This window comes from Manduca sexta, chromosome 15, assembly GCF_014839805.1.
Source record: "Manduca sexta isolate Smith_Timp_Sample1 chromosome 15, JHU_Msex_v1.0, whole genome shotgun sequence".
In the NCBI taxonomy this organism is placed as follows: domain Eukaryota; kingdom Metazoa; phylum Arthropoda; class Insecta; order Lepidoptera; family Sphingidae; genus Manduca; species Manduca sexta.
The window spans coordinates 6,202,650-6,226,264 of record NC_051129.1 but is presented as its reverse complement, the minus strand read 5'-3'; the positions used below and the strand labels follow the sequence as shown (position 1 = coordinate 6,226,264).

At 36.2% G+C, this 23,615-nt stretch overlaps 1 protein-coding gene across 1 annotated transcript in view; it reads left to right on the top strand.

The window, feature by feature from the left end:
- The first annotated feature begins 280 nt into the window (after positions 1-280).
- LOC115440056 (translation initiation factor IF-2) overlaps positions 281-23,615 on the top strand; it is a 43,233-nt gene continuing 19,898 nt past the window's right edge. The window contains exons 1-3 of the mRNA XM_037438967.1: positions 281-388; positions 447-1,011; positions 23,066-23,202. Coding sequence (XP_037294864.1) covers positions 281-388; positions 447-1,011; positions 23,066-23,202 — 810 coding nt within the window. The remainder of the gene's footprint in view (positions 389-446; positions 1,012-23,065; positions 23,203-23,615) is intronic.

The following is a 23,615-nucleotide window of genomic DNA, read 5'->3' as shown; positions in this document are numbered from 1 at the left end:
GGATCGTTAAGAATTAATCGCTCCTGTGATACGAAATATTTATACAGGTGGAGCTTCCCGACGTATGAGAGTTCAACGTAATGTCAAACACCTATCTATATCAGAAATAATTTTACATCTAAATATAAACCGTGCATAAGAATTCACAACACAGAGAGCGCGAGACAGTGAGATAGTGCGAGTCTCTGTTTCCTTGCCAATAGCTGCGAGTGCTGCGACATTGTATCTATTGACACGGGCCAGCAGCACGTTCGCCGCCGACTATTTTGAGTGTAGACGGATGGCGCACGTGTTGAGCGGCGGCGGCGGTGACCACGGCGGCGGCGTCAACCACGGCAGCGACGGTGCCGTTGACGGCGCTCGCGGCTCCGAGCTTTGTCGCCCACTTGTCATAGCTCTGTCAATGAAAAAACAAAAGCCCGATAAAAGTGTATCACCGGCCACAGCGGCGCCAGCGGTGGGATGCAGGTGGCCGCATCGTGGTATATCGCATCACCGCCCGCCCGCAATTTCGCGTAAAATTGGCAGCGTGCGGCGGGCGGGCGGCGGCAGCGGCGCGGAGCGTCGCTCCCGAAATAGTGTTCGGGCGCGGTCGTATACTGTCGGGAGCGGCGCCCCAGTCGCCGTGTGGACGCGCGCGCGCATCCGCGTCGCTTCGTCAGCGGTCCCCGCGCCGCCCGCCGGACGAATACCCGGGTGCAGAGCTGACTTGCCGGTTCACAAGTCGACCGTGCGCGTATTTCGGTCTCGAGAGGGCCCCGGGCCGCGTCGGGCGCGCTGCCCGCGCGCTGGCCGCCGTGCTCTGGTGGTGGTGCGTGGCGCTGCTGCGGCTGGTCGCGCTCTGCGCGCCTCCCCCCGGCCCGTCCGGCGTCGGCGCGCCGCCGCTGCCCTCCGTCCGCGCCGCGGAAGATGCGCCGTCGGCGGCCGCTTGCGCGAGCGCGCCTTCCAACACCACCGAGCCGACGCCGCCGCCGCCGCCGCCCGCGGCGCCAGATACGCCCGCACACACCGGTCAGTACACTTGCCGTGCCCCCGGCGGTGATTGCCCTGGCCACCTCGCTAGCACTTCCCAATACGACTGCACTATAATAATGACAACTATGCTAGCAATAACAGCGTGTCTCGATAGTTTAATTCATCCCTCGCTCGACGGGCCAGTATAATTTTCAACAGAGCACGTGGTACGTTACGGAGCTCACGCGCATATCAGAAAATAACTACTACGACTATAAGCCATTTTCACCTGGCACTATACATGATTAGTTAGTGGGAAACATTTAATATGCCCACACTTACAACTACAATTCAGTACATATAAATCAATTGAATTACTCTGTCAGATCAATCTGGGCCTACAATCTAGCCATCAATATATGTAGGTACGACCGGTATCGAACAAATACACAGTCAAAGTATCCAAATAAAATATTTGATGGCCAAAATTAATCTAAAATATTACAACTTTAACTGATTATTTATATTAATTAATCTTTAGAAAATGCACTCTTTATCTACAAAATGTAGATTCAATGACAATGGAAAGCCATTCGTGGCTTTCTATAAAAACAAATAATAAATTTTAGTCCTCGCACTAGAAAAACAATAGACTTATTCCACAACTCACAAATTTAAATGTTCTACAAGGTAACTAAGTAGTGCGTTTCAAATACATAGCTAAACAAATAAGAATACAAATACATGTGTTGTACAAAAGTAGATACATTATCATGTAAATATGAGAGAGTGCAGATTTACGTGTACTTGTGTGTTCCACTGATAACCGAGATGATAATAATATTATCAATTTACAAGAAAATAAACAATGTTTTTGTATATCACTTACACTAATATAGAGTGTGTAAACGTGTACAATTCACATTTATATTGTATTTGCTTATTGAGTAAAGGAGTTAATATAATAAAATAAATTATTGCATTAATCATTACGACAACTTAATTATGCTAAGTAGGTAAAATTATCGTACTTTCCGAAAGAGGAAATGTTGGCCTCTCATCACGTTGGTACTACGTGTTATTTTGAGATTAAATTTTGTTGCAAATATTATACCCAATACATTTTTCATAATTGTGCGTCTTTTACAATGCTGGTGAAAAAATATTGCTCTTGCCTTTGTTTACTTTGAAAGTACGTTAATATTCTAAATAAATACGTTGAATATCATCTTACCTAGCCTCTTTCAATGGATAAAAAACCCACAACTAAATAACTTTTTGTGCATAGTATTCCGCACTATAATTGCATCCTCGATCATATCCACAGAATTCATTAGCCACCAAATAAGTCCGAGAAATTACAGGGTAATATATATCCACTTCACGGCCTATCCGTGTACCAAATTTCAGCCAAATTCCTTCAGCTGTTTCTGCGTTTGCTTGTAACAACCACCTAAACGTTTTCACAAACTTTCGTATTTATACATTAGTTAGATTATAATATTATTTAGAAGTTGGACAATCATTGTAGGTTATAAATTCAATTACTACATATTATCTTAACTCAACAATATTTTATCTATGTGAAACGGTATATGTAAATAATGTAAGGTAATTTAATGAACATCCGAAACCTATGTTCAATGTTTGCCAAAGAAGAGTAAAAGCCGTAGTGCGCCTGGCGCCGGCGAGACGCACGGATGTATGTATATAGGTCATCAGGTCGAAGGTTCCGCAGATCGCAGTCATCCCTCACCCCTCACTAACTCCTGCCTCCCCATTCTTAACACCTCTTGCAAAATTTGCACGCACTGCGCAACCGCCACCACACCTTTTACGTACAAATATAGCAAGTACATAGTACAGTATAAAGGACTATGTACTTAGAACGCGTGCATTCGTCGAGACGTCACACAATCCAATTATATTTCTAGAAACCATAATCGTGAAACACAGACATATCAAGTAAACAGGTCAGAAAGGTGACCAAGCATGATAACAGACTCACCATATTTGCCAATTATATGTAGATGCATATTGTTGAATGATTCAATTTGCTAATTAGGTCGCTCACTAATAAGACTATGTCCGAGGTCAAGTAAACGATATGTTATCATAAATAAAGTTAATTTTGTAGTACAGTCATTCGCATGACACGCACAACTTGTCATATTTTATGTATAAATTGAATGTATGTATGTCCATGCCTTTATCCCCGAAGGTGTAATTAGTGTGTCCCGGTTCCCGGTTCGCTAACCGTATTTCATAGCGTTTTACACTTTTATGTTCAGTCATCCATATACGTGTGTTTTAACAAATCGAATAATGGTTGATCATGTCATCTGGCTATCAAACACGTGACCCTACAAATTTTCCACGGTAATTAATCATTTTACTTATTATAATAAAAAAAAATCGGACGCAATAAGGTCAGACACAAAAAATATCATTTTTTAATAATAAACGCAGTCGTATAGATAAATTAGTAACATAAATAAATCCTTCCAAATTATACTGTACCTACATAAATAAAATAATTTAGTAAAGGTTAGTTGTATACAAAAGTTTGATTGGTCGTTATATTATGTGTAGGTATGCGTAAAATACATTAAATGTAAGCACTTCGTAGTACGTGGTACTACGCATTTTACAGATATTTGCATAACGTATATGAAGATGTAACTAGTATCTACGAATGTTTATGTAAGGTACTGTGACCGAACACAGCCCAGTTTCTAACATAGCTCAGTTTTTAAAAATGCTAATAATATTTTACTAATTTATTTCAAATTATTCGGCTTTATGCGCCTGCAACCACAAATGAAATTGCACCTACGATTGGTTAATTAATGGTTACATTGGATTCCTTTTAAAGAGGAAATAAGTATATTACACAGGAACAGCTAATGCCTCTGGATGACGTTCAGTTCAGTGTCATACGAAATTTCATTTCATTCTATTCTAGGCGTTGCTATTGCACATAATCATTGGACCAGTCGTGACGTTTAATGGTACAGCTTAGCTCTCACCGAACGCACGTGCTAACTCATGGCACATTATTTTTTAATGATTACAGACACTCTTTGTTTTTCAAACTACTAAAGATCCTCATCATATACAATGGCATGCTTTTTCTGAATCTAGAACACCACGTACCTATAAGTTCTTGTTTTCGTCTGTAATGTTTGCTCAATTGTTGCAATGCAATAATAATGTTTTAATTTTAATGATGTTTTATTTTAATAATAATAATATAATAATATCAGCCCTGTATTATATAGTTGCCCACTGCTGAGCACGGGCCTCCTCTACTACTGAGAGGGATTAGGCCTTAGTCCACCACGCTGACCTAGTGCGGATTGGTAGACTTCACACACCTTCGAAATTCCTATAGAGAACTTCTCAGATGTGCAAGTTTCCTCACGATGTTTTCCTTCACCGTTAAAGCGAACGATAACGTGTATTCCCAAAGAATACACACATGATTTTAGAAAAGTCAGAGGTGTGTGCCCTTGGGATTTGAACCTGCGGACATTCGTCTTGGCAACCCGATCCACACCCAACTAGGCTAACGCCACTTTTTTTTGTTTTATTTTACTCTTATCTAAATCTTCTTTCCTGAAGATACAAGTGCTTTAACTATATACACTGTTTGATTATTCCAATGCAAGCATTTTATTTAGCATAAAATTATCAAAATATCCTTTCAATTTCCATTTCATTCCGTCCATTCTCGAAATTATTTATTTACTGTCAACTGCTCATTATCTAAGATCCGTCTATATATTGTATGTGGTAAACAATCTTTAGCGTTTTTACATCGCGTCTTTATCATTCCATACCTATACATGCTTTTGACCCCAAGAAATCTGAATATTTCTAAGAAATGTGATGTGATGATGGATCTTGAAATAGAGACAGCTGTTTTTCATTTCGTATGTATCATTTGAATGTATTCAATGGATAGTTTCCCACAAATAAATTAGTAAATATAAGTATTTCAATGAAGTTAAATGCATTATAAGGCCGTGCTCGCACTGCGCAACGACCTGTCGCGTCGTATCAATAGAACGACCGAGCTGAAGAATCACAACCTATTTAGCAGTGTGCGGATCGCATAATATCGTAATTCAAGTGAAAACGCAGGCACACGCAGTTGGCCAGTTTGTATCTCACGACCATTAGTTTGACCATGCAGATCGTAAAAGTTATGAGTGTATACCGACCATTAGTATTGGTAGATGCGGATCGGTCTTAGTCTACCTTGATCGTAGCATATTCACTAGCGAATATAAAAACAAAATATCTGCCTACTTTTCATTGTTCATTCAGGGTAGATGTTTATTCTGGTATAATGACTAAAGCAACCACGCTTACATCAGATACTTTCAGTAGCAATGAAATTGCACGAAATACAATAAACATAATATTTGGTATTGTACAATTTCGAATTGTTAGTGAAAACTCGCATCATGAATAGATTATAACTGAAAAGACTCAAAAACACAAGTTGCAAACCAAGTCCTGCTAATGTTTTACGCTCGCTTAGCTCTACAACGATTGCGTCATCTTCTAAAAAAAAATAAAGAAAGATTCCTTAATCTAAAGCAGTACCACCGTATTGCTTTATTTAGTCAAAGGTTAGTTACATTGATTTATTGAATTTTAATCAAAATACTCTTTTTACGCATTTACAATTGCTATGAGAATATAATGAACATTTAAAAAGTCGGTAAATTATTATAACATCTTTTTATAATACATAAGTTCAGTGTCGTCTAGATAACTAATTAACAATTCCATCACTTTATGGTCAAATGCCAACTAAAGATAATATTAGTTTAAAATAAAATAAATATTTTACACACACAGTTATTTATTTTTTCCTCGAAAAGTTAGGCAGAACGGAAATAGTTCACCGTCATTGCCATGTTTAATCGGCCCCGTGATGATATTGGGACAATGGCGTAGCTTACTTGAGAGTCTCAAGTTGAGACGGGAGACTACGTTTTGGGAGAGACGACAAAATGTCAAAAATAAATGGTTTTAAAACTTACAACTTTGTTAGTGTTGTGACACTTTATTATGTTCAAGTGTTTTTTTTTTTGCTCTCGACATCTATGGGCAACAAATTTTGGGGTTTCCCCAGGTGGTAAATATCCACGCCACTACAGTACATAATCGGACACAAATTCCAATCTCACTTTATTCGGCGCAGGGATTAAACCCATGTGCCGTGTCTCTGATAAAATAAAAACTGCGCAATGCCTAGGGTAATTATATCTGTATTAAGCATAATAAAATAAATAAGAAAAGTGTGTACCCATATATAAAAAAGAAACAAATTGTACCCATATTTTTCATAAGTTATGTTACTATTACGAACAATGACTCAACGTGAAATAATCATGATACTAAATGACGCAAATGATATCCTTGCGAGTTGCACGTCTCGTTCAGTAAATAAATATGCAAAAAATATGTTATAAGAAATCAGTCGAAAATAATATGGAGAGCTATGGATACACCTTTAGGATTGTAGCAACCATGGTGTATTAGATCACACTTCACAGCACCGTGCTAATGACCATATCAACTTTACGAATCAGCTTTATTATATTTTAATAATTTATGTTATAATAGTGTCAATTGAACCTAGCGTCCTATAGAAAGAATTTTCAGCAGTCAGGTTTAAATCTTCTTCAGATGTAATAAATAAGTTATTTTTAACAATGACATATTTGGAATGGTGACTCCGTTTGCACAAAAACTTAGTATAAACCTGGAAGTGAATCTTCTTCAACCCAGAGACGACAATTCGTACCGTAGGTACATATTGATACATCATTCATCTAGATATTAATGAATGGCATAGGTGTAATGCACTAGGGATGCACCGACTCAAACCGATCTTCCAAAAACTCGAATAACAAATATTATTTAGATTCTTTTAGAGCAGATGCAAGACTACTGCCGAAGTGTAGGTGTATGGCGTATGCATTACGACTACCGCGCCGTCGCGTGGTGTGGAGTTACATCGCCGGTTGGCAAAAGTGATATGGATTTTTCTGCTCCAGCTGACCCAGAGCCTGGAATACTACTTAGTAACCATTTGCAATAGAATCGTCATTTAATTGGGATCTTACATAGCTAACAAAAAGTAGGTATGGTTACACTTCTACCTACCTCGTAAAAACGAAAACCCGTAATACTAAATTTGATCAAAACGATTTTTAGCATATCGATCAAATGGTTTTAGACTTCAGACCACGCAGATCGAATTAGTTATAATATTATACATACTTAAAACTGCATAACATATGTTTATGTAAAATTCATCCTCTTTTTATAGCGTAAACCAGCAAACAAGCAAGTGAATCAAATAATAATAGCCACGGCACATAGATATTCACCATACTAACAAATCCATGAATGCGCTGCCGAACTTGAAGGAATGTATTAGAGTCAGGAGTAAAGTTGCAACACTCTTTTGTTTCGAACGCAGGCGATTTTTAGTCGTCAAAGTTCAAATCCCGGTAGCTGCGACAGGGGACTGTTGAATCAACTGTCAGTTTCATAGTAAACAAAATGTTAACAGCTCTTACAAAAGCTTGAATATGTCTGCAGTGACTAAGATTGTTAATATTTGTTTTGTAGAAGTTAATAGGATTTTAAAAACGCGTTAGTCCATTAATTGACTTTGTACAAACATAAAGTTAGAATTTGTTTTGACTTCTTTTCGTTAATTTGAAACGTGACTACAAAATAAAACAAAACACAATTTACCTAAGTGTGTATTGAGTTAGAAACAGTTGTTTGTGTTTCATATAAAACGATAAATAACTATCTTTTATCCATGGCTTTTAGAATACGGAACCTCTTAGCTTGGTGCTGAAATTACTGGCTCACATGCAATAATTAATTGATCTTTAATCCCCAGATTGGGTAATCGTTTGACGTTCCTTTGTTTTTTGAGATTTAAGTTCCTATTCTTTTATAATCCACACGACTTTTACGGATGACTTACTCATACCATCCCTAAAATGTAACTATTAACATATAATATAGTAATAATACAACTTTTTTACTTTTTGGGCTCAAGCAGATATGAGACAGACATGCTTAAATTTCGCTAACAACGTAATGTGTACTTTGTACCTATATAATTATATGAGACGCCCACTACTACGCGGTTCTAGTTATGTATGTAACAATAATCAGAATAGTACGTACAGTAAAGCACATCTAGTTTCTAGTTCAATTTGACCAGATGGTATATAGTATTATAGTACCACCGCAATGTCTGTTTTTGCCACCAAGCAACATTATGCAGGCAATGTTGTATTCCGATTTGGAGAATATTGTAGCCAATGTAATTACATTGGCTAGTAATTACTTGGACTTATGTATCTTAATATCTCATGTCTTAGGTTACAAAGTGCAATGCTACATTGATTTTTTTACTGTTGGGGTAGTTCTGTCGCTTGTCATCAGGCGAGCGGTATGCTCGTCTCATCATTCATTTATAAAAAAACACTATCCTTCGCTGCTTCGTTATAGTCGAGTAAAAGCAAAAGTATAATTAGTAGCTTCTACCCTAACTCCACGTGCGTAGAAATTAAAAAAAATACCCCGATTAAAATCTATCGTTATCTGTAAGCTAATCTACATATGAGGTAGCTTCAAGTTATGCACATGGACATCGTTGATCCATTATTTTCATTATAATATTCGAATATATGCAGGATTCTAAATTGTTAATGCTCAATTTCAATTAATTTATAATTACATATATGTATAAAACATACATGGTTGGTGAAATTATACAGACCGGTACAATATAGGAATGAGTAGCACAGATGTAGAGACATTGAATAATAAATGGCCATACCTATTTAATAAACGAGTATTTCACGTGATTTAGTACCTTGGGGATATTTAAACGAACATGGCAACGTGACCTCTCGCCCTGCACCTGATGGTAAGTGGAATGGGGTCGACGAGACGTGATTACCCCTCGGCAGTCAAAACAATCATGCCGGCCTGTTGGAACCGGATATACACAGGCTGATCCGGAAATGCGACACACTTACGTGGTCCATTATGCCCATATAATCCACCTTGCGAACGATGTTCGCTATCCGGTCAGGGCCCTTATTCTGTATGATAGTGTAAACGCGTAACGCGGCCGTGTCATGTTATCTTCGAGAAATGTGCGTGGAATGGTATTCTGTAAGCCAAATTTCTATAGTCCTAAACATGATGCGTTGTGTTACGTGCTTGTTACACACTGTTTAAATACCGTGCAAGATAGAGAATAAGGCCCCAGATATAAAATAAATCCTATCACCAGCAGATATTATTATGATAAACAAATCTTGCAATAACAAAATCCTAAAACAACTTTAATACCTATTTATGCTGATTATTTTACTACACATTAACATTTTAATTTTACAGTTTCATATAATGTTTTTTTATATGTAGTGTGAGTAACACAGCTAATTGTATTATTAAACTAACTGGAAAAAATAACAAGTCGCTAAAATTGCACCACGAGTTCGACAAATTTTGCGGTTGTTATGCCTCGCATAATACATAACCAGTTTCTTAAATGTATAAAAGTGAGATGTTACCAATTTGCATCTACATATTAATAGATGTAATAACAACTCAACACGTTACAATACTTTATTAACATTTAATGCCAGAAAGGCCGCATCTAATTTAAATTAAAAAAAAATGTAAACATATATCCGAAAATATTTTTGGAAACCATCTTAATTTGTCGTAATTTTATATATTTAACCGGTTCGATAAATAATTAAATGTATTTCATTCCCGCAAGGGGATTTTTTCTTAGAATCGTGGATTTAGAATAGTTGTGTGCACGTTCGTAGGAACGTTTGTCGATCTGAGCGGGTAGGATGGGTGCAAAGGTGTGGGGCGGGGAGAGGTTTGTTATGGCGGCGGCAGGAAGCGCCCGGTGGCACGACTGGCACGTGTAAGAGCGGCCTTGAGACGACAGGTCGTCGAACGCGTCGCGCCGCCGCCGCCAGACGCAGCCGCCTGTCGCCCTCTGGCCAACCGCTATACCATAGCCTTTGTAACATCGACTCCTGCCACCTTATTTGCCATTAGCGATGCTACCCGGCTAACTTGGTGCTCTCCGTGTTTTTGTCCGACGGTTGCTCCATCGTGCGTATTCGCATTATGTTTTCAACCTGAATATAGAATCAACTAAAGGTCAACTCCGATGTACTATTACATTACTGTTTGTTTATACAGTGAATTATGCATTCGGAATCTTATTTGAATGGCGAATACCTTTTCGCGTCAGGTTTTAAATTTGTATAGATTTGGTGCATGTTTGTCAAAAGTTAAAAAACATGACCCCGCTCGCGAGCTGGCCTGCCGCGACAATGCAGATATTCTTCATGACGTCATCACTCTTCAAGCAAATTCTCGACACGCGATTATTTAAACTTATGCGAGCAGGTTTCACCTTGACCGCACAATATAATGTCATAATTAGATACTATGTAGATACCTAGTCAGTGGATAAAAATTTACAACACGTTAAAATTAACAATATTTGTAGGTATGACAGGTTGTGTATATGTGATGAGTGCGTCGACGCGGCGCGGTGGCGACCGGGTGCTGGGGCAGCGGCAACTTCTTGTTATCAGTGCGATAAAGGAGCGCGGGACGGGGGAGGGCACGGCTCGCGGGGGCCGGGGGTGAGGGAGGAAGTGGGTCGCGGGGCCGTCGCCCGAGCCCGGCCTCTGCCGACGACCTCCGACCGATTCTACCCCTCAGCTCAGTATTCCGCATTAAAACTGTAAAGACAATAAACGTTCCTACTTCAACATAGCTAGATCTCCAGGTCTCTAAAAATGCTTATTGTACTTAAAACTATGCCATTTTAGGAAATGCCAACATATATATTTCAAGCTATGTAGGAGCTCCGTAAGGGAGTGGAAGAAATACAAAAGAAGGTCGCGTGATAATTTATATCGAATGATTGTCCATCGCTGGAGAGAACACGTGTAAAACACCAGTTTATAAAGGTAATCAAATTCCACGCAGTCTGCACAGTCACACATTATAAAAATTTGTTTATACGTCCAATCAATATCATTATTTTTATAAGTAATATCGTATATTCAAGTCTATATACTCGTATGCACGATCCACGTGTGGATGTGTGAGTGTGGGTAACAGACACACACAGACGTAATTAGGATCATAAATTCTTAAATTATAAGTTATGACATGTCACTCTATTACTGGCTAATATCATGATATTAGCCAGTAATAGATTGTATGACAAAGAGTGTTTATCCCCTTGTTGATACTTGCGGTAAAAATCTAGACACGCGGTAGCATGTTTACCAAGCCAGCCAAGAAACAGGAACTGGCAACGCAGCAACCATGTGTATATTTACACAAACTATTTGGAACCTCTTTTGACATCTCAATAACTTAAAACATAAATGCCAAAAATTTGATTTATTTAATTTTATTAAAAAAATCATTTTTTTTTAGATTATAGAAACCCATGGTATATATACGGCTCAAATGGTTATTGAGATTTTAACATCTAAAATCGTTCTTTTTATTACTGATTAACATGTATATCAAACTCACTTCTGAATGCCCCAGAAAGTTAAAAATTACCGCATCCAGCTGGATAATTGTGTGTATACAAAGGGAAAAATCAAAAAGCAGGATTTTATACGATTTACAATACTTTCTACTGAATAGATTTTTATTAACACTTAGAATCTTTCGACATTATAATAGGAGCAAAATCTTTTTATTTCGCACAATAGGTTCCATGATGGAAGGTTGTTTTAATCGTTTTGGATGCCAGTTAATTTATAATTTACATTACATAAAAAACACACACACACAAACTACAACTGTTCAAGAAAATATGTAAAATAGACAAAAAAAACTAAGTATACAGCGTAAACGCAGGAAAAATATTAATTTTACAGATAATTTTTGAATAATATTAATTTCTTTACATGATATCTCATCAAAAACATAATTGTGAAATATCATCAAGATTAACTTTCACTAATAAGTTATCTTATTATTGGCTAATCAACTTATGTTCTTTATGTTACTGTTAACTCAATGTATTATCTTAATCTTCTTAAAAAAAAAAATTGTCAAAAGCTAGACAAGACAAATCTTAAGCTCCAATTTATCCAAGTTTGAGCAATCCATGATCCAATTTATCAAATTTTATAAGTTATTTTATAAAAATATCAAACATTGTCGTGGCAGGCAAAAAAACATTTTGTTTTAAATTGATTTACAATGATTTATGCTCTTAAATAAAATTCAAAATTATCTACAGAGCTTGTGACACCCATTTAAATCTCATTTATTTTGCCTGTGAAGTCGATAACACATACTTCCATAATATTGGAGTTATTTCACGTTTATGTTTTTAATGTGATAATCTCTACCCTAAAATATAAATAATACTAATTAACATAATAAGACAGATGGATACAAATATTTTTAAATATGCGTTAAATAAAAAGACGACGTTTTAGTAGAATTATCACAGACACTAGTTCTCATAACATAACATATTAATATTATATTAAACTCATCGTCGTACAACTGATTTATTTAAACTAGCCTTTGTTTGTAATTATGAGCTGTAGACAAAGGAATCTGGTAATTAAACATTGTTATGGAACTTTTTCAACTTAATATGTACTCTGCGCATAATCAAAAGAATCTGTTGCTGGCTGTATTCTGTGTGTACTATCTAAATACTATTTAAGGCAATCTCTCCTTGTATGACGCTTAATTTTCTTATGCAACGCTTTTGCGTCAACCTTATCAGCAGGGCTTTAGAGTTCATAACGACAAACGTTCCCCAGATGAAAGAAAGTTTTGTACCATTCTTAGTGCTTAGAATAATTTAAAGCGCTATTTTACCACAATGCGCCAGAACCTGTTGTACCTGATAAAATATCACATTTCAGTATACTGATATATGGTTTAAGTTCTGATGAAAAACAAAGCATAATATATACTTAATAATGTTTTTAATGCCCAGTATGTCCACAAAAAGCGGTCACGATTCTCAGCATTGAGAGAATGACTGGATGGATTGATGGATGTCCACAAAATAAAAAAAATACTAATTGACTTTTGAATTCATGTCGAATTTAATGCATCGTATTTTTTTGCAAAACATGGTCTTTGAAATAGTACCTGTATTGTTGACAGCTATAAAACAGGGGTCGTAGTACTGTTCCTTTTTTTAAATATGGAAAATAAAATGTTCCTGGGTAACTTACAATCCAAAACGATTTTAATTTTGTTTACTACATTTTACAAAGTCGGTACCTAATCTTATCATTTTCCAAATCCACCAGCTCGGAGTTTCTATGGCAACTTTTACTTATAAAATGATTTTGATTTTAACTGCAGATTCCCTTGAATAATTTATTTGTTTACATTTGTTTTTGTTAAATTTATAATAGTCGGCCAGTCATCATCAATCACATACCATCAAAATATTTCTGGATAATTGTCGGTAATCTTCAGTTTTTAAATACATAGGGGAAGAGAGGGAAAGATGGAAACCTACCCCAAAAACGCCCAAGTCTACATAGATAAAAACATGCGGCTAACTTATAAGTCCACCAACGGCGACTCCGACCGGCTCGCGCCTCCTAACCGTGAATATTACATTTGAACTTCTGTAGTGTTCATTTTACACTACAAGGTGAGTAATATTTCTATTCTGTATGTATAAGTGTACTTTTAATCAATTAAAATTCGAATTTAAAAAATAAAGTGCAGCTAGCAGTTGCATATATGTACATATATTAAATAGTATTTTCACAATTAAGATGCTTGCGAAAAATACAATGTTTCCTACATGACGATCAAAAAACACATATGAAACATTTCGGTTGTTTCATTTTTTTTATAATCTGGAATGTGGATATTGTTTCATTAATTTCATATTGAAAGGGCCACTTAAAGTTTTGGTTCCGTGCATCTCTTTCTAAAGCACACATAATTTTAATTTGCAACCAACACTATCAGATATACAATTTTAGAAGGAATGTTTTGGTAGTTTAAAATTTTCAAAAAGATCTAAAATTGTGTTTTTATATAAAATATTCTATATCTTTGCATATTTCTGTCCGTTACTCGCCCACCGCCAAGTATGGAACGAATTGTCAAGGCCATTTGCTCGGCGAGGAGCATTAAATAATATTTAAATAGATGGGCTATTGCTGTCTTTTCCAATCCAATAATTCTCTCTGATACCTACCTACTTCATATTGTCATTTTTGAATGTGTAACTCATTTGAGCATTAAACAGCAGCCTCTTGTCCTGGTTACAGAAATTCATACCAAATCCTAAGGTCAAGTATCCGCAATAAAGAATACATCTCTTCCCGTTAGCAAAAACCACATCAAAATCAACATGTTTTAGGTTCACATTGATTTATATTCTTTTTTTCTTTATCGACAAAAATATTTTAATGCATAATAAAAGATTTAAACATAAAACAAAAGTATTACATTGCATAACGTTAAAATAATGATATTCATTAATCATATGACATAATATTCGGTAGACGAAATCGCGATCACTAGCCGTTGCGATAAATTCAGTTGTGCCATAGTGTTGAGTGAGTCATGTTGCCAACAGCACGCCGCAGCCATCGCACACTCATACTCATGCTTCGTAGGATATTGACAATCGAATGAAAAATGTTGTAGTGGCAGCATTTGTGGACAGTATGGTGTGACGCGCGCGGTGTGTGAGTGGTTTGCACCGGCGCGGCGTCGCACACGCCCGAAATAACACGCGAAACACGACGAAAACAATCGAGACCGCGCTTGAGCCCTCACGCGCGCGCAAAAATCACTGAGAAATATGCCTGCCCAAACACCCAGCGTGATAGTTCTCCTACCAAACACAGTTAACATGTTACATTACTTACAAAATGCTTACACGGTATTTAATAATTTTACTTATTTTTATTATATTTGTTAACAATTATAAAACAATGTTAGTACATATTTAAAAAATACAAGAACAATTCAGTAATTTACATGAACGCATTAAAGCGTACTTCTCTCCTTTTTCTGTGTTTTGATTACAATAAACATTTTAAAAACGAATAATTTATTAAATTGAGATTTTAATATTGTAAAAACTTGTATGTTCTCATTTCCCAGCCTCTGTGGCGCGCTGTGGACGCAATGGACCAATAATCGTAAGAGACACAAGAAGTTGTAGATTCGATCCTCGAAAAGAGATGTTTCTTTGGCACGATCGAAAATTTCTCGCGGATCCTGGGAACTAGGACTCTATATTTTATATCTATTTGATGGTGGTGTTAGTTAAATTAGTTTATTATTATAATATAATATGTACTTATAGAGCTCTGTAGTCACTAGACAACATTGATGCTCAACATTGTATTTAAATGACGAGTAACGTGATGTAACGCGGTACCTCATTACTGGCACTTAGCTAAATCATTTACAAAATATACCTACACTTTATACAACCTTACTTAACATGTTCTCCCACATACTTCAAATGGCATAATTTAAAAATTAAAATTAAATTTAACTGTTGTTTCGCCATCATTTACGCCGAAGTAAGTACCAAATTACAGTAGGCCTACTCTTGTACGTATTTTAGTGTTCACCAATGAAGAACTGTAAGTAATAATAACTGAGGCTGCTACATTCAAAACATTATATAATAGAATGTAAGTTCCACTCACGGCTACGGTCCGCCACCTGCGCTACAGGGCGGCGCGCCCGCCCGCACTCGTCCGCGCTCGCCCGCACTCTCCCGCGCTAGCCCGCTCCCGCTTGCACTCCGTCCGCACCTCGTCCGCGCCGCGACCGTTCGCACATTCAGCGCACTTCTCCGCGTTCTACCAAAATCAATACTGCATCGCGTTCGACCTGGACTTGCTCGCGTTGTAACTCGAGAATTTGCCACTCATTCGATAGAGTATAAACATTCATCATACATTATATTTGTAATAATAAGAAATTACGCCTAGATAATCATTCTATTATACCCTTCGCTTATTGAAAATTGAGAAAGTTTATGAAAATTTATATCTTATTAGCAGTAACGCAAATTCCTTGAATGGGATTGAATAAAATTTCGAATACGCATAAGCCATGTCCTAAATGAACATATTAGACTACTTTTTTTATTTCGTAAAAATGTAGTCGTATTTTTATATAATTCGTAAAAAATATTTCAAAACATGCAATGTATGATGAGTGTATAAATTAGTAACAATTAAAATACACTATAAATTACACATATCCTACCGTAGGTGGAGTAATGCATATTACCTACCATTTTGGGCAAAATATATTATATATATATATATATATAACTTAACCACATAACGCAACATCCCAGCTATTGGCTGCGTCACTTACGAAGTAAAGTAACCAATAGACGGGATACCAATTTATGAGGCAGTGGTACCACGGCAATCAATCTGACCCATTCCTGCTATAGAAAAAATCTTTAAGGAGCTCCATGTGACTACCATGATTGGAATATATGTTACAAATTTAACCTTCCACACGGACACTTTACAACAATGTTGTTTACCCTAAGTATGTTTTGCTAAAGGGACGCGATAGAAATAACCGGTTATTTATTGCCGAGACTAAACTGTGGCATGTTCTCAGCTCAGCGGTACTAAACCGCCTCTCAGAATTACTAAAATTCATACACTTTCTCTTTTGAGTCTCTAATTTACTATTAATAGTGAAATGTTCCGATTATGCGGAGATAATGATTTATTATCTATGGTATTATGAGTTTTGTCTTATAACTGTAATTAATCATGGAGAATGGCCTTTATTATGTAGAGTTTGAACAATATACTTAATCTTTATATTAATTATGTCACCTTTTTGTGGCAAACTAATATCCTTGATCATTATATAATTATCAATAAAATAAAGGCATAGAACAGAATGGTTAAATCATGAAATTATAACTGTTTGTGAGCTGTAGTAATTATTTATATTTTTTACTTTCATACTTTTTACAATACAATAACGTATAAAGATTTTAATTATAACTATACAAATTATTCCCGAATTTATGAAATATCGAGAAATAGGCATAGCTAATAAGGTATATTGTAAGTACATACATAACATCACGCATTTATCCCCGAAGGGGTATGCAGAGGCGCAACTAGGCACCCACTTTTCGCCAAGTATGTTCCGTCCCATGATGTGATAGGGGGCGAGCCTATCGCCATACCGGGCACAAATTCCAGACTCCGGACTGATACTGAGCAGAAAAACCCAAATATCACTTTGCCCGACGCGGGATTCGAACCCAGGACCTCAGAGCGCTATTGTACCGGGCATGCAATACAACTACGCCACCGAGGCAGTCAGTCAGAGCAGTATATTGTAAGTCTACTTCTAAAAATCTTAAATAAAAATAAAACATAAATTTAATTTCTTACAACATAAGTACAAATTACATTATCTATTGGTGTAGATTTGTAATTAGCACAGGGCTATATTTTGTATCTAACTACAAGTAATATTATTTAACTGTAAATCTTCCTAAATTAAATAAATAAATAAAAATTCAAAGACTACATGCATTTAATATATTTTCATTGTAGTCACGCACATTCTTGGAACATAACTTACAATATGTAACACATTACGACACGCATTATTAATCCCTAATGCATTTGCGAGTCTCAATAACACAGCAGATTTGCATAGACAATAGCGATAGTAATAGCATTTCTTGCGCTTGTTGACGGCGATGACGTGTCGCGTGGCTTCGTGTTGTTTATTTATAGTATACATGTTGCACATGAGTCCGACGTTGACAAACAACATGCATTAGCAACAGACAAATACTGCGCGCAAGTCTAGAGGAAGACAACAATTACTGGCCAATGGCCACTGACATCCTCTGCTGTGACCTTCAAACTAGTCAATGTCGAAAATGACACTGTCTAGTTTCGTATCTCAATAAAATATAAGTACATTTTGTGTACGGTACAAATGTTTTGGCACAAACTGTGATGCTACAACTATCTGAGAGAAATCCGACGTGAAATAAGCTGCTGCTTTAAATCCGTTCAAAGATAATACCCACGTTCTAAGATATAACTAAATCTTCATACCTTTTTTTAAGTTGGCAAGGCAACTTGTGGGTAAAAAACATTTTCTTATGGCAATGATTATAATTACTCAACATTCGTAGGAGCTGACTAATATTATCCCTCAATACGATACAAATTCAAGTAAAAAGAAACATTTTAAATATCATACAGGAAAAAATACACAGACATTAAATTTGTCTGGGGTAACCAAACCCTTTATCACAAACATTAAGTACTTTCTTAAGAAGAAAGAAAGTGTCTTTTTCACTGAGGATATAGACATAGAATGGAAAATAAATAGAATGAGATAAACAGTGCGCTTACGAACCACGTCATTGAACCATTTCGAGGCCAGAGACCGAGATATAGCAAATGCTTGTAACAAACAAAATCTTATAGCATTCTTGATTTTGTGACCGCCAGGGTCTACTTAAGTATTTAGTTCACTTAATCCGCCGACTTACCAATTTAATAAACATGCGATAAACTGCCAAGTTTCTACAGTTACGGCTGCCTAACCGTATTTTTCTATACACCTTATACATACAAACTCTAAATTATTACGTATGGAAATTTAAGGATAAATATTTACTTTCAAATAAATGGAATTAAATCGATATAATTATTTGGGACAAGAATAATTCTTAATATCTTCAGAGTGCTCATGGTTTACATCAAATAGTAGTTGACCTGTTAAAATAAACCTATTGAATAAACACTAAAACTTTATTAATAATAAATTTCGTTTTTACAGTAATTTTTTCGTATGGTAAATTCTAAATACCTATTACTAATAATTAGCGTATGTGACAGTTGAAACGCGCCGTCGTCGGAGCGGCCTACGCGCTCACCTTCCTAATTACGCTACGTCTAGACGTCCCGCCAGCTTCCTCCCACTGCCTGCCACCCTCTTACCAAATACAGCCTACAAAATTGTACCAAACGCGCCACTATCCAGCCCAGACTTTACAACGTCGTATCTCAATTTTTACCATGGCTTTTTATCAAATGTCTATAACGATGTAACCTGGATAAATATTTATCAGTTAACTTACATTTTTTGCAATATGTCTTATTCGCTGTGCCAAAAACTCTATAAACATTGAATTTTATCTGCAATTTATACTCTCAGTTCGTGCTTCGGTCGCAATTCCGTTTGACCTGCACCATTTTTTTATGTGAAATATTGGTGGCCTGTAGGAATTAATTTATTATAATTATAAATAGATTAGGTCTTTTGCAAATAACTTGGCGCCTCAGCAATAATCAATCGTCTCAATAATATACAGTAAGAAAGACTCGACTATGTTAAAACTTTATTGATATGAATGTTAGGAAACAAACATACTTATCAATTGTTTCATTCACTAAACATTAACTCTAAAATAATAAATGTTTATTTATTTGTATAAAAGACCCTGTAATTTGTTAAAACTTAACTACATTAAGTGAGACTTTTTATGTAAATATTGACAATATTTTTCTGAAACGGTGTGTCTCAAACATGTAAATCTGATCATCATCATAATCATCATCAGCCGCAGGATGCCCACTGCTGTAAATGGGCTTCCCTCAACGATAATCTGATAAAACTTGTAAATTACTTTCATGATTTTAATAATCATTATAATTCTGGGCAATTTTGAAACTTCTTTTGCCCTGCTATATATTATGAATTTTCGATTTATTTTAAATTAATTTTCAGTAGTGATTATTCTTTGTGGTTCCTTCCCTATATACATTTTCAACGTTTATTCATATTTCGTACAATTTTTCTAAGAAGTACATGTAATAAAAAACCCTGTTTTCTGTATTACTTAATGTAAATAAGTAAGATTCAATTTCAACAAAAATAATATTCGTTTTAATGAATGCCATGTCATTCTGCTTTTTATCTACCACATATAGTAATTACATGATGTATAACTTTTTTATATTATAACATTGATGATAAAAGAACAAGTGACATGTGATCGCGCAACGCATGAACACCCACTATACCCGAGACATCGATATAATGTTTTGTCTACCTTTGAGGAAGGTACTATATAATTATATACGGGGTGGCTGTGCTATTACGATTCGAGTAACCCAACATTTAGTATTAACTTTACTGTTTGTATTTCATACAATCCAATTAGCGCAAACCAACCCCCATCTCTATTACTGTCTTTAAATGCCGGTAACAAATCGATGAAATCATGGATGCATATCATGATGGGTCTTGACGGGTGTAATGGTCACATTTTATCCTGGTAGGCAAATTTAGCACCTGTAAAATACATAACCTTAATTAAAAGAAATAATCTACGTATTTTAAATATATTATAATAGTGAGGTCATCTATACTTCTCTATAATTATTGATATACTAAATATTTAACGCTTACATTCATTACCTCCGTGACCCGTAGGTACCGTGATATTTCCTTCACACAAAGCAGCTTAAAATACACAGATATTTGTATTGGTCCAAAGCATAGATTTAGTGGTCATTGAGTGGAAGCATCAACGTCGCCTGTCACGCCAGGCGTCACAAGCTTGTTCTCGATTGCGGAGCTTGCCGTGCCTGCCACGTGGCCAGGTACTGCCAGCTGGAGAAGTTATTTCGGTGATCGCCGGCAGGCCCCGGCAGACCGACACCAGACGACGCCGCCGCCCCCGCGCTCCTCGCAACCTCTATAAATAGCCGCACTGTGCATTCTTGAGCTAACGCTGTCGAATTTTTGTCGAGTACGCACGAGACCACATGCTGTTTGTTTTGGCCTAAGCCGTCAACGGTAACCGTCCGCCACACTAAGCTTTGTGCTACGAGATGTATGCGGCCACGACCGGGCTGCTGACTGCTCTAGCTTCGAATTCCTTGTAAATATCATTTGGTCAATCGAACAAACCTATACAACTATAAAATGGCTTACAGATGACGATGACCAATTTGATATTATTATGATAATTATATTGAGTAAGAATTACTTACATAAAAAAATTAAAAATAAGGTCTAAAATCCCTCCTATTAATGTCATGAACCCGCGACCAACTCTCCGACAGTATTAGGTATAATTCAGAGATAATAATATAATATATACTTTCCCGCAGATTTCTTTTCCAGAATTTTAACTACCATCCAACACGTGAAGTGAATGAAACAAAACTATTATTAATTATTTGGCTTCCCTAAACTGCGGCAACCAAACTTAGCGGTATTGTAAATATTCGTATGTACTGACAGTGTACAGAGGCGTAAATATTTCCATATTATCTACTATTAAGTTATGAGAGCACGCGCTCGACTTCGGTCGGCCGACGAGAGATATTCTTATTATGGTTGCTAAAATTAACCTAACCACGCAAACAAACTCTCTTGCAAAAATAGAATGGCACATAATGCACATACTCCGTATCTGAGTCCGACGCTACAAGTTGCTTCAATAAAATGTACTTTTCCCTCTTATTAATTCAATGTATTACTAACATTAAGTAACTGTTTATAAAATAATTTCAATGTCGTCCAGATACTATTTACAAGTTCGAACATAATATTAGGTTTATTTGTTAAACCGAAGTCATATTTATTTAAAAATAATATATATTATACCATAATCCTTGCTCTATATTGTACAAATCCAATTAAAAGTAACAGATATTAAGATAATATAAATATTACAAAATATAATAATAGAATAATTAACACAAGAAAGTTATGTAACGCAAAACGCCGTCAAAGGCTTCAGCACTTTGCTACGTCAAACTGCCTACGGAAGTGCTACGGGACGCGCTACGAAAATAAGCTATTACACAGAGGCACATATTACCCGCAACTTCGACTTTTCTTTTCACAAAAAAAAAGATTTAAGTAATTTGTCATTAAATTTACTTATTACTTCTACATGTTGAATTTGAGCAGCTTCTGCCGATATCTTTGTATAGTACATACTCATAATTATACCAACATTAGAGTCAATGCCATCACATCCACCTACTAGCTCATATGTATAAGGGACATTTCCGTTTTTTGTTCCCAAATTTTAACCAAACTCAAACTTATAGGATAATGAACTAGCTAAAACGTAGAAATTGGAATCATTAGAAGAATAATTATAAACCCCTCCATAAAAATAAAAATAAGAAAGAACTGTTTTCGCAGAGTAACATAAAAAATAACTTAATTGATTCGTTAAAAGAAGCAGAATGGGTAATTAGCTAGAATTTTTTTTTCCTTGGTTAGTGGATATAAAAGTAAAAAAAAAAAAACTACTTATTACTGACAAGTTAACTATGTATGTATATTTTCTTTGACAATTTTACTGGTTTTGGGGGTGCGTTTGAATGTAGCAACATTTATATATTTCGAAAGCGTTCATTTTAAGTAAATTAAAATACAAAAATCTCAAAAACGGAGCTCTTTAAAATTAAATTATTAATTTCAATAAGCTCGTCTTTAAGAGTTCTATTCAAATATACATATATACTACCGTGGTTAAAATTTTTGTCAAATAAAATGGACATCTCCTTTGTAAAATACGTAGGTTATAAGAATTTTTAGCATTAAAAATCATTAACATTACTTACTGGTAATGGGTCAACATTTTGTAGGCAGCAATTAACATTTTAAGTTATAATAACTTGTAGAAAAGTGATGCTCTCTATACAAACACAACTAGTTTACTTATCATTTAACTGATCAATCATAAGTCATAAGCATAACAATGCCATCACAAAGAATGGATCTCGAAACTAATTCTATTGTCGCCTTCACCTACAAAAGTCATAATAGAGTTCATTCTATTCTATTGTGTAATGTTATTTAAAGCCGTTTCCTTAAATTTTATCGTATATGAAACACAAGTAGCGTTAGTGTAAGAAGAGCGCCCGCCCATGGGAGTAGTAGCAATGTAACGAGATGCCATGTGAACTTTCAGAATGGTGGTGGGCGGGCGCATGCGTGGGCGCAGCAGTGTTGTTATGCGCCGCGGGCGCGCTGGCCTGCCCGCATCTGCGCCGCCGAAACGCTACCGCCGCACCTGCCGCACTCGCCGCACCCGCCGCCGTCAATCCCGTGAGTCTTCCTTTTGACAAATATTTACTTTTTAGACAGAACATTTCTTTTGCTTTAAACTCGGTACAAATATTCTTTAAATGATATTAGAAAGTTATGCTATGACTTTTAAAATAACATCTTTCGTCGTTTTATGCAAGGGGTTAGAAGATAATGACGATCACTGATCGGAGAAAGAACCTACATGAACGATTAGTCTGGTGCAATTTTCCGAAAAGGACCCCGACACAGCATATAGGTATTACAAATATGTATAAAGGCGGTCAGAAAATCGTTCTGTACTCGATAGATTTTATATAAATTATGAAAGAGAAGCCAGCAGGAATCGGGTTATACTACCCTTCGCCTTCCTTCGCGACAACTACGAATATTGACATAACGACGACATTACGCACTTAATGACTTAAGAGTAA